We start from the raw sequence: 12,500 nt of genomic DNA on the forward strand, positions 1-12,500 counted from the left end.
TTTTATCAACGCTGGGTGGGGCTAACGCGTAGCCGTGGTGTTTTTATCGACGCTGGGTGGGGCCAACGCGTAGCCGTGGTGTTTTTATCGACGCTGGGTGGGGCCAACGCGTAGCCGTGGTGTTTTTAGCAACGCTGGGTGGGGCTAACGCGTAGCCGTGGTGTTTTTAGCGACGCTGGGTGGGGCTTACCTGAGCCGTGGTGTTTTTATCGGCGCTGGGTGGGGCTAACGTGTAGCCGTGGTGTTTTTAGCGACACTGGGTGGGGCTAACAGGTAGTCGTGGTGTTTTTAGAGACGCTGGGTGGGGCTAACGCGAAGCCGTGGTGTTTTTAGCGACGCTGGGTGGGGCTTACGTGAGCCGTGGTGTTTTTAGCGACGCTGAGTGGGGCTAACGCGTAGCCGTGGTGTTTTTAGCGACGCTGAGTGGGGCTAACGCGTAGCCGTGGTGTTTTTAGCGACGCTGAGTGGGGCTAACGCGTAGCCGTGGTGTTTTTAGCGACGCTGGGTGGGGCTTACCTGAGCCGTGGTGTTTTTAGCGACGCTGGGTGGGGCTTACCTGAGCCGTGGTGTTTTTAGCGACGCTGGGTGGGGCTAACGCGTAGCCGTGGTGTTTTTAGCGATGCTGAGTGGGGCTAACGCGTAGCCATGGTCTTTTTAGCGACGCCGGTGGGGCTAACACGTAGCCATGGTGTTTTTAGCGACATACACACACACAATTGAGTAACTGATTACCAATTTCATCTTTCTTTTTATGAGAGTTATTTTTCATGTTGAGATCTATCATACCTGCCTGCAAATGGCGGGACGTTCATCTTTTTTGTCGCACTCAATATTGACAAATAGCGTTCTGCAGTCATCATAATGAAGAGGTAACGTAAGAAATACACATAATGGACACGAGACCTGAACGTTGAATGCAGGACCATCCTTTTTCTCATATCGGAGAAGGATGAAATAAAGGGAGTGATGGGGGAAAGAAATAGAAGGGGTGACAGAGGAAAGAAAAAGGAGTGATGGAGGAAGTCGAGAGCCGTTGATGGAGAAAACGATCGAACGCCGTGGGAGAAAGCGGGTGTGTCAGAGTGCACAAGGACAGTGTTGGGGTCAGTGCCAGGATAGGGATACACACACACACACACACACACACACACAATTAATCATTTGGTATTTTAAACTGAATCATCCCGACCTTTTCACAACTCTTAGTACATTTTGCTATTTCCCAAAATTCTTTGCGTTTTTGTTTGTACTTTCCATGTGACCATGTGATAGCAACACATACATTATATACAGATCTACACTATGAATGCATTGATTTTATTGTTCCATATTGTCCAAAATATGACTTTTTCCTTTGAGATTTTAGGAATCCGAACCAAAGTGAGTTTATGCCTCGAGTGCATTTTCAAACACAAGGAAATTTTTTGTTGTGCGTTTCTCTCCGGACAATTAACATTTAAAACAACTTAACAGAATTAAAAAGTAAACAAAAAAGCTTAACATCTGAAAAAAAAAACTAATTAGAAAATATAATACAATTAAAAATGAAATAAACATAGCCAAATATACACAAATAAAGTAGTCTATATATATATATATATATATATAAATATACACAGAATATATAGAAATATATATAGAAATATACAGCAACTACAAAACAAGCAATATGAAGTTGACTTGGACCGGGAGGAAGTGTTTTTAGAAACGGCAACGAACATAAACAGGAAGTCCATCCTGAGCGAAGCTGTGACTCATTCTCCAGCATCTATAATTCATGTTCCTCTGGTGGCGTGAAACCAGGCCGCAACACGCACACGGGCGGGGCTGAGGCCGAGCGTCTCTCTCGCTCTCTCTCTCTCTGCTGGGTCCTGAGATCCACTTCCTGACTGATGCATAATACAGCAGGCAAAGCCAAGGGCAGCTCACTGCCCGTCCCGCTGCGCCAGCCCCTGGAGAAACGCTGATTACATTCCTGCACGGACGCACGCACGCATGCAAGCACACACACACACACATACACACACATACACACACTCTCATACACACACTTTCACATACACACATACACACAAACATATATACACACACACACACACACACACACACATACACACACAAGCATACACACAAACATATATACATACACACATACACACACATTCACATACACACATACACACACACACACACACACACACACACACACACACAAACATATATACACACACATGGGGGTGGCTGTGCGGGTGGTGTGGAGGTGGAGGCATTTTATCTGTTTGGCATCTCCTTGAGTTGCTGGTGCTGAGGTGCTGCTAGAAAATGAACCTGAACAGAGAGCCTCAATTAGACTCAACCAGCTCATTGAAAGATGCATGGACTGGTGTGTGCATCTTGCTGTTTGTGTGTGTGTGTGTGTGTGTGTTTAGGTGTCAGAGAGAGGGAGGGATTAAAAGAGTGAGAGGGTGACACAGAAGGTGTGTTTTGGTGTAGATTCCCCTCCACACGTGCGTTGTGTTTGTATATTGACTTTGACTCTGTGCCAGTTTGTCTGTGTGTTCCTTTTTAATGCCTGTTTGTGTGCGTGCGTGAGCGTGTGTGTGTGTGTGTGTGTGTTAATGTTTGTGTGTGTGTGTGTGTGTGCGCGTGTTAATTTTTGTGTGTGTGTGTGTATGTGTGTGTGTGTGTGTGTGTTAATGTTTGTGTGTGTATGTGTGTGTATGTGCATGCGTGTTAATGTTTGTGTGTGTGTGTGTGTGTGTGTGTGTGTGTATGGGTGTGGGTGTTAATGTTTGTGTGTGTGTGTGTGTGTGTGCGCGTGTTAATGTTTGTGTGTGTGTGTGTGTGTGTGTGTGTGTGTGTGTGCGCGTGTGCGTCTGTGTGTGTGCAACCTGCTCACCAGTCAGGTGCATTTAAACCATTTCAAAACACGGCTGATCCGGCGGCGTCTTAACCTTGAGCTCTGCCCACACCCACACCCACAGCGAGGGGTGCCTGGTGTTTTTTGGAGCTCCCTCCCACCCTTCCTCTTCTGCGACAGCCGCTATCCCTTAATGACTAATGCAGGTAGAGAGAGAGAGAGAGAGAGAGAGCGGAGGGATAGAGGCGGAGAGATTGGATGGCGGCGAGTAAATGACGTCTGTTTTTCTTTTGGTTGCAAAAGCCCACAGCTCCCGTCGCGTTTAGGGAGCTGGGGAGAGACGGAGAGAGAGATAGAGAGAAAGAGAGAAAAGGTGGGGGGAGGAAAACTTTAGGCACGCTGGGACTAGTCACAAAAGCTTACACCCCTATCCTACACACACACACACACACACACACACACACACACACACACACACACACACACACACACACACACACACACACACACACACACACACACACACACACACACACACACACACACACCCGAGGACATCAGGTGGATTAGCTGGAATCTGCCGGTAGAGACCAAGACGGCTTCTTGTTCCTTCCTCCCTCCTTCCTCTCTCCCTCTTCCTCCCTCTCTTCTCCTGCTCGCCTGCCCGGGGCCAAGCTCAGGTTTCAATGAGTAGGGAGAGGTAAAAATAACCCCCCCGCCCCAACCCACCCCACACCCCACCCCACCCTCCCACCCCTTAACCCCCCCCCGCTCCACTTCCCTCCTCGCCCCTACTCCCATCATCTCATACCTTAGATCATGTTACTATTGACAAAAAGACGGTGGTGGGTGGAGGTGGGCGGTGGTGGGGGCGGGTGATAGGAAGGGAGATTAGGCGGGGGGGAGGAAGGACAGCGAGATAGGGCTGGCAAACATCACGCATCAAAACATCTTCTCGACGCCGTAAATGCCACGCGGCATTGGGCCGATCCAGAGTTTTATCATAGTGAAGTCAAAAATGAGGCATAACAACTAAAAGATTCACAACTAGGAAACTAATAAAACTATGAAAAAGTGCATCGCGATAGCGCAAAAGCCTTGAAAAAAGATGAAAAATAACAATATCGCAATAACGGTCGGTCAGCATCAGCAGGCCTACATGGGTATTTCTTACATAAATATGTATATATAATATACATATATAAATAAAGGGTATTTACAGCCGACCTTCAGTAACCCATCGTCGTGACCTCGTCACCCTGCGCTGATATTAGCACAAGATGCTACCAGCGCTCTCTGCCTGAGAGAGAGAGGGTTCATGCCTGGGTCAAGCTCAGATCATTAACAATGTATAGGTCCCGCATACGTGCACGGCTCCATCTCAACGGAGGCTGAGAGTGTGTCCGTTCCGAATTGCACATAACGGCGTGCATCTCAGATTGGGTGCTAGTGGCATGTACGACAAAGATGAGACTTAACAGTTAAAATTCATGTTCCAAAGAATTTGTTTTCCTGAATAATAGTTTGAGTGTGAACTCTTGGTTTTTTGACACGTCTTCTGGATTAATGCCCAAGAAAGAACTTCTCATTTGCGCTAATTCTTCAATAACCTCAAGTAAATGATGACGCTCGGAGAGTGGGTTTTGAAAGTACGAGCGGTTTCGAGTCTGTTCTGATCCATCCCACGGAGAGTCTTTTTCTCTTTTACATTCCATAATTAATGATTCATCGTCTTCAACGCGTCTCCTTCTTGTTTCCCTCAGAGAACTCCCAGAGCCCTGTGGTGGAGGCAGGTGGCTGTCACAGCCACATGAGCCCCGAGGAGCATTACCGGCGCATGATGTCAGCGCTCAGCGAGCAGGGCTCCTACGAGGAGCAGCAGCAACGCCTCTTCCAACTGGCAAGCAACATGGGCCTGCCCACCCATGGTGAGTCACCCACCACTGTCTATCTCGCTGTGTGAGAATCACCACCATCATCATCATCATCATCATCATCATCATCACCATCATCTTTGACTGCCACCATCCCCACTGCTCCCATTTACCTAATATTCGAATGGCAGCATAATGCGCAGCATTACCATTTCTAAAGCCACCTCGGATCCCAGCAGTCCTTTTCTAAAGGGGCTTTCTGGGGGGAAGCCCCACTGAGTTTGTGGCGGAAACCAGAGATTGAAAGGGGGCGGGGCTCTGCAGTGGCCAGTCTCCACGGGGGTTGATGATTGGAAACCTTTACAGAAACTTTGTCTCAGAGTGCTGGTGTCCGGACAGGATGTTTGAGCTTCTCTTCCCACTGACTATGGGAAAAGTTCAATTCATCAGTGCCGGCCGAGTTTGTGTTCGCTGTTGGCCAAGGGGTAATCTGGGATCCCGCGCTAAAAGGATTTTTTTAGTCCCTGGCAATTGATGGTCAGCCATGCCACGTTTCAATCAGCATGTTGTTTCCAGTCGGGACTCATTCCATCTCTAACAGAGCCCCGCCCCGAGCAACACGATTGGTAGAATATATGAAGCAAAAGAAGATGTGCCACTCCCATGTGAGACCTTCTAATGAAAAGTGTGAAAACATAATGGAACCAGTGGAACTGCTCAGCTGCCGGCGCTCCAGCGTCAAGCAGTTTGCTTGTATTCCCTCCTCTCAGAACCAGGAGAGCTGGCCTGAAGCCCACCTCTCCTCCCACCATTCTGGACCTCACTCCCTGGTTCCTAGCAGGTCTTTTGGGAGACCTCACCTCCTCTCATACCCGCTACGTGCTAGAACCGTGATATTAGATGGAAAGGGTGGTACAGTAACAGGGGGGGGATATGTGCTACTCCTCCACATTTTGACAAATTTTTTGACGTCTATAATGACCGAGGGAATCCAAAATTATGTCACAGGCGAAAATTGTATCCCTGTCCTGGGAAATAACAGAGTTGCTTCAAAAAGAAGTGATATTTCTTGTACCTCCCTTGACTCTACCACTAATCGATAGGGAATTGATGAGAGAAACCACGATTTGCATCAAAATGTTGACCACAATATTCGATTTGTTTAATTTATTGATGTTTGTTGACATAATACAGTATATCATTTTTGCAGTATTTGATGTTTATCTGTTTCTGTCATAGACATCAGTATGTGGAACATAGATTGTGTGACTATATAGGACAAACAACAAGGTGTGTAAGCCACGTGTAATTGGTATATGCCGCAGAATCGTAAAACCGCTGCATCTGCGATGTTTGAGAAATGTGAAATTCAAATGCGAACTCGCCAGTTGACGAACGCTCTGGCGTTTCCAAGGCCTCCTCCGCTGACACTCCGCGCCGACTAAACAAGAACTACAGCCGTTTTTCTTCTGGTTTCTTTGAACCCTGAACAAGCTCCCCTCGCTCGTGCCGCTTCAGTCCCTGCGAGCGGCGTCTCTTCCATCACCTGTCACCGCGTCAACCAGTCACGCTGCCTCCATGGCGCTGCATTCTGGGTAACACGTTGAGGCGTGCCACCCTGCCTGCCAGTGTAAAACTGCAGCCATGGAGATGGCTGACATTTCTATTTGCGGTGCCTGCCGGCCCGGTGTCAAAGTGTCACTGTGGGTGATTTCTGACTGCCGCGGCTCCGGGTTGTAAACAACGCTCCCAGCCCCCGACCACGCGCCAACGCTTCGATCAATCCCGACGCTCCCATTGGCCGCCCGCCAGCTCTGTAAATCTCCCAACACGCTGGAAACCACAAGCTCATACCCTGTTTTTTTTTTATTCTTTTTTGGAGACATAAAATTTACCGATGCCTAACTTGTAATTCTCCCAATTTTGTGGGCTTAAAGAAAGAGCTCTGAGAGCGCGAGAGTGGGAAACGGTGAAACTAGGAAAAGTTGCCTCGGTCCGGGTTTTTGTAAGTTGGCTTTATTTTGATTTTTACTGCTCATTTCGACGTGTCTGCCATTAACTGTTAACCTTTTTCCTCCATCTTTGTACAGAATGTAACATTAATTGCCACCAGGTTTTATGAGTCTTTTTAGCAGTAGCATAAATCCAATGGATGCCCTGGCTGAATTGTGCTGTAGTTTGAGCCACTTTTATTTTTATTTGATTAGTAATGATTTTTAATTGCTGGCTGCAAATCTAGGGGGCGAAGCCTATAAATGTTTTTAATTGCTTTTTCCCTGTGTCTGAGAGCAGTTAGAGGCGAGGTGCTGTGCATTGTGGGTTTTGTTTTTATGGCCCAGGGTGCAGTCTGATCGCCGGCTTCGCTTCCCAGAATCCTTTCTGGTTTGGGGCAGACACGGTGGCGCAATGCAGACACGCCGCTCCTCATATGTTGTTCTACGCTCCAAGTTGTTTGGAGTTTCCGCACAAAGCCTGCCTCTTATTTCACTTCCCCTCCCTTTGCTTTGTCCCAGTCGCACTCCCCGCTTCCCCCTGCGAGGAGACGGAAGGGAGCGACGTAGCGGGCTCAGGAATAAGAGCGAGACCAACAGAGAACAGAGCGACCTCAAAGACGGATATAAATGGTCTAAGATCGGAGATTGTAGAAGTTTGGTAATAAATAGCCTTTTTTGAGAGCAGGAAAACAAAGGGCCTGCCTACACACGAGGACACCAGTATATATGTGTTTTTAATACCCTGAGGGAAAAAAATTGAAATCTGAACAAAATTATCGGTTTAACAAATTAAAATACATTTTCTAAGTTCATCCAATGACTTGCGACATGTAGCACCTGAACCTCTGGTGACAAACATTAACAACATTTTAAATGCTATTATTTAAAGCATAGAAGTGTAGCGTGCTGTTCCCTGATAGTGAAGGCTGTATTGATTGTGTGTGATTTCCTCCCCGCCCACACGGCTCCCAGCCACCAGCACTTCCTATAGCAAGGAGCCAATATTATAATAATAACAATAATGATAAGATCAACTTTATTTGTATCGCACCTTTCATACGTAGAACGCAGCTCAAATCGCGTTACATTCAGAGGAACAAGTTGAAATTGAAGAACAAAGAATGAGGTGAAGAAGCACAACACTTTTTATGGCTGAAAAACCCAATTTAGCAATTTTTTGTCTTTTTTTTTTTTTTTTTTTTCTAACGGTTGTGGAGTGTTGGAAAAGGCGGCGGAAGACGCCTTTTTGTTTCACGTTAGATCCCTAAGGCCCCGGTGCTTGTCGGTGCGACTCCTGCCAATAGTCCTGATTTCCTTCTACCCTCGTTGCCTCCGCTCTCGGCTTCCAGTCGCGTCGTAGTCGCTCTTTCTCTGGCTCCAATTAACAACTTTTCACGTTTGGCGGTTTTCGGGAAAGCGATACATTTATGCTGGCAAATAAGGAGGAAAAAAAAAGAATAAAACGACGCCCGCCCCACCTCCTCGGAGGAGGAGGAGAAAAAAGGGAGGTGGCTGGTGTATTAGGGGAGGTGGGACAGTGGGTGGGGCGTTTTTCCCGTTTCTCCAGAGAGGGCTGCCACAAATGTCTCCAGTGAGAGCTCCTTGACATTGACCCAATCTCTGGTGGCCCCTGCGGCCCTTCAAACACCCCCCCGAACCAGCATATCCCACCATCCATCTTTCCCGTACGGACCCCCTCGCTCTGGCACCACTCTCATACACCCCCTCCACCCCCACCCCCACTTTTTCCCTCCTTTCTTTCCTACACCCCCCTTTCGCCTTGGTCCCCGTAGAGCAGCCTTTCATGTGTTTGAAGTGAAGGGCACAGAAAATGAAAGTGTGTGGATGCAGGGGGGTGAGAAGAAGCTGTGTGTGTGTGTGTGTGCGCGTGTGTGTGTGCGCGTGCGCGAGGTATTTTGGGGGTGCTCTCTCTGGACTTGAGCTGAGGCGTGGGAGGTGGTGTGAGGGTGTGTTGGGGGGCGGGGGGCATAGAAGTGGCCAGGAGGGCTTTCCCTCTATACCTCTTTCATATGATAAAAGGAGAGCGCGATAGAGACAAAGATGGAGGGGTGGGGGGAGAGAGTAGAAAGAGGGAGACATCGAGATGAAAGCCAGGGATGGGTTGGCTTGTTTTGTTTCCTGCAGTTTAGTTCGCCTCGGAACCAGGGGCGCCGCGTCTGATCTCTTCATTACCGTCCGGCAGACACATCACCTCCACGCCGCAGCGCAGCACGCGCAATCTTCCAGTCGGCACCGCGGACGCTCCAGCGGCCGACAGGCACGTTGGAGCCCGTCCGTCTCCTCTCTCACAAGCCAGTCCGTTTTCTGGTCTTACGGTGTGCTTTCGCAAAAAGGTATAATAGTGATAACAATCATCTTTATTTATATCAGTCAATCTCGCTGGGATGTCACAAAAGGTACGGTCAAACCGCGCAAGACAGAATCGATGTTCGTACCAGTGTTGAGTGTGTCAGTGTTAAAAAGATGTGGATGGGAGTGAGCGACTTTAACTTTACATTTCATTACAGTATTAGGGTTCATAGTCCAGTCTTCCGCAATTCGGTGCTCAGTTCGAGGAACCTTGAGCGCTGTCCAGTCGGGAATTGCAGGTTTTAACTCGATCAGGTATCCAAGCACTTTGGAAAGAAAGACTTTGAGGATGACTGTGTACCTGGCCAACCCCTCCCCGCCCTTTCTCATGGTCGACATATGGACCTGGTTGTCGAAATAACATTTAAATAACATTTTAACGCATTGATTTTTTTTTTTTTTTAACGTTGATACAACAGCCGAGGGGATTCACAATGACGTCGCAGACAAAAAAAAAATCGAATGGAAATTACATATTCGCTCCAGAAGGAAGATATATATGTTGTTCCTCCAGAATAGAGGAATAAGACAATCCACCGATCCATGTTTTTGACAATATTTTGGACGACTTGTGATCTCATTGTTTAGTTTGTTGATTTAAAGACAAAATGTGAAAAAGTTTGTCCATTGTTTGAAGTTTGCCAATATGTGTCTAAGATTAAAAAGACACTATGTAGTCCCTCCCCCACTCCCCAAAAACAGAATCCCACCACAAGGCCGGAATGGCGGATTTCTGCGGAGCGTTGTCTGCGTTCTGTCTCTGAGGAAAGCCCGGCTTAGCGGAGGGGATTTAGGAACTACTCCGTGAATGACGGCGGAGGGGAAAATGGGACAGTACAAAAGAGGGATAAACAAGAGGAAGGGACCTCCCAAAATAACTCCCAAAAAGCACAGGGAGAGATTTGTGTGTCTGAGTGTGTTTGTATACTTTCCGGCAACCCCCCCAACTCCCTCCGGATGCCCCCCTGCATCCACACACTTTCAAGGTATGGCACCTTCGCGCCTCAACTTCAGCAATTTCTACCCTTAAGTTTTTGTGGAGAATTGTGGAGGTGTGTGTGTGTGTGTGTGTGTGTGTGTGTGTGTGTGTGTGTGTGTGTCTACATACTGTATATGGACACACACACACACATGCATAAATCCACATGTATATATGCATATACAGTATGCTATGAAACCCTTCTCTCTGTCCACATGAAAGAGAATTGGCCAGAGATATTCCAAAAAAACTTGGAAGCAGTCGTCTAGTGGGTGTGAAGTTTTGTTTTCATTTTGCACCGTTCTCCAAACACAATGAAGTAAAGAATGACAGAAAGTATTCCTCCGGTAAAATACAATGTTTTTTTAAAGGGAAGTGAAACAAATATTGTTTTTTTTTATTGTGTAAATCCACATAATGTCTATTAAGTTGAAAGACTTTGTTTGTTAGATCTTTTACATATTTTTTGTCTAAAACATAGTGCCTGACATTTTTTGACTTTTAAGCCGCTTTCTTTTTTAAATTTAGAGTGGTTTGAAATTTGTGTGTCTTCATACCTAGTTTATTTGAACGATAATTGATTCGGACACACAAACTATCATTGACGTCTGCCCATGTGTGTTTTCAGTACCCTTCTATCAAGGCCGCTCTGTTTATATTCCAGTGTTAACAACTTTAATTACATTGGTTGGACTAGTGGGGACCATGGTTATCTAATAGAGGTCAAGTTCTCCACCCTAACTGCCCTGTCACCACAAAGGTCGTCTCCGGTTGACAGAGTGTGTGTGTGTGTGTGTGTGTGTGTGTGTGTGTGTGTGTGTGTGTGTGTGTGTGTGTGTGTGTGTGTGTGTGTGTGTGTGTGTGTGTGTGTGTGTGTGTGTGGGTGTGTGAGTGAATGTGTGTGTGTGTGTGTGCGTGTGTGTGTGTGTGTGTGTGTGTGTGTGTGTATAAATGTGTGGCGAGCAAGCTCTAGGGTTTCTGTTCTGTCTGATCCTTCCCTTATCTCTCACCCTCCACCACCCCCAACACACACACATACACACACACGCACACACGTCTGCCGCCAGTCGAGTCCCTCGCGGCCTGGCGCAGCAAACAGATCGATACACCGGAGCTGGGCCACATTAATATCTGTCGCTACACCCCCCCCCCACACACACACACAGGCGCCCGCTCAACTGCCCCGATAGACGTGCGCACACACACACACACACACACACACACACACACACACACACGCAATGACACACAGGCAATGACACGCACACATCACACTTCCACCAACGGCGGAAATGGTCCCTAACTCCCGGGGGATCTGTCTAATTAAAAAAAAAAGAGGAGGGAGTTGAGTTGGGGGGGTGAGAGAGAGAGAGAGGCTGAGCGGGGGAGAGCGAAATAGAGAGGGGCTGAGAGGGGGAGAGAGGGAGGGAGAGGGAGCAAGGAGGATGGATTTTTCTCTCATTAGAAGCTATGTCTCCTGGTGTGGCCTGGCCTGGCTGATAATGATGAGGCCTCATCCCCTCGGAGAGAGGGTGGGAGGGAGACAGAGACAGAGACAGAGACAGAGACAGAGAGACAGAGACAGAGACGGTGGTGAACGGGATGTTGCCTAGGAAAGACCGAAGGAAACCAGAAAAAAGGAAAGACGGAGGGAGGGTTGATGGAGGAGGGGGCAGGCCGTTATAATGTGTCTTAAAAACATTACAGCATCATTAGAACCTGTGTTTTCTCACGACACATTCAAATTGGTCAGCTCAGAGGCATGGAGTGTGAGTGTATGTGTGTGTGTGTGTGTGTGTGTGTGTGTGTGTGTGTGTGTGTGTGTGTGTGTGTGTGTGTGTGTGTGTGTGCGCGCGCGTTTGCGTGTGTATGTGTATGTGTATGTGTATGTGTATGTGTATGTGTATGTGTGTGTGTGTGTGTGTGTGTGTGTGTGTGTGTGTGTGTGTGTGTGTGTGTGCGTGCGTGCGCACATTTCACACATTTATCCTCAGTAAATTTTGTCTCCGCACGCACAGGGATTAGTAAATGCACCGCTATCATTTTCAATGCTAATGTGGAATGAACTGCAGTAGAAATTCGCCGTTGAGTTGGTGTTTAGGGGTATCAGAGGACTTTGGACTCGGTATCCGCCGCCGCCGCCACACAATACGCAGCTATTTAAGCCGCCGTTTTGCATCTCGACCGCCTGTGCGGGCCTGAAAGCTGAAACATTTGCATTTATCAGCGCCGTGCAGCCTGTTTTGGGTTCGGCTCAAGCCATAAGCTCGAGAAATGTACAGGCGGGAGGATTTTCAGCCTCAAACTGGGTGGAACAGCCTCGCCACTCTGCTCCCTGCAGAGGTGGGACGTCCAGGTGCAAAAGGTAAAGGTCCACCCCAGGGTTTTGATGGAACCATGTATTTGCTGATGAACCTAGCCTG

General features: G+C 47.7%; 1 protein-coding gene across 3 annotated transcripts in view; it reads left to right on the forward strand.

The window, feature by feature from the left end:
* The window catches only part of samd11 (sterile alpha motif domain containing 11), a 65,273-nt gene that overhangs the window by 39,998 nt on the left and 12,775 nt on the right, over nucleotides 1–12,500 (forward strand). For all 3 annotated transcript variants that reach the window (XM_080014526.1, XM_080014528.1, XM_080014527.1), the window contains exon 6: nucleotides 4,624–4,788. In XM_080014526.1, the coding sequence (XP_079870652.1) occupies nucleotides 4,624–4,788 (165 nt within the window). The remainder of the gene's footprint in view (nucleotides 1–4,623; nucleotides 4,789–12,500) is intronic.

Source organism: Zeus faber (genome assembly GCF_960531495.2).
Source record: "Zeus faber genome assembly, chromosome: 15".
Taxonomy (NCBI): Eukaryota; Metazoa; Chordata; class Actinopteri; order Zeiformes; family Zeidae; genus Zeus; species Zeus faber.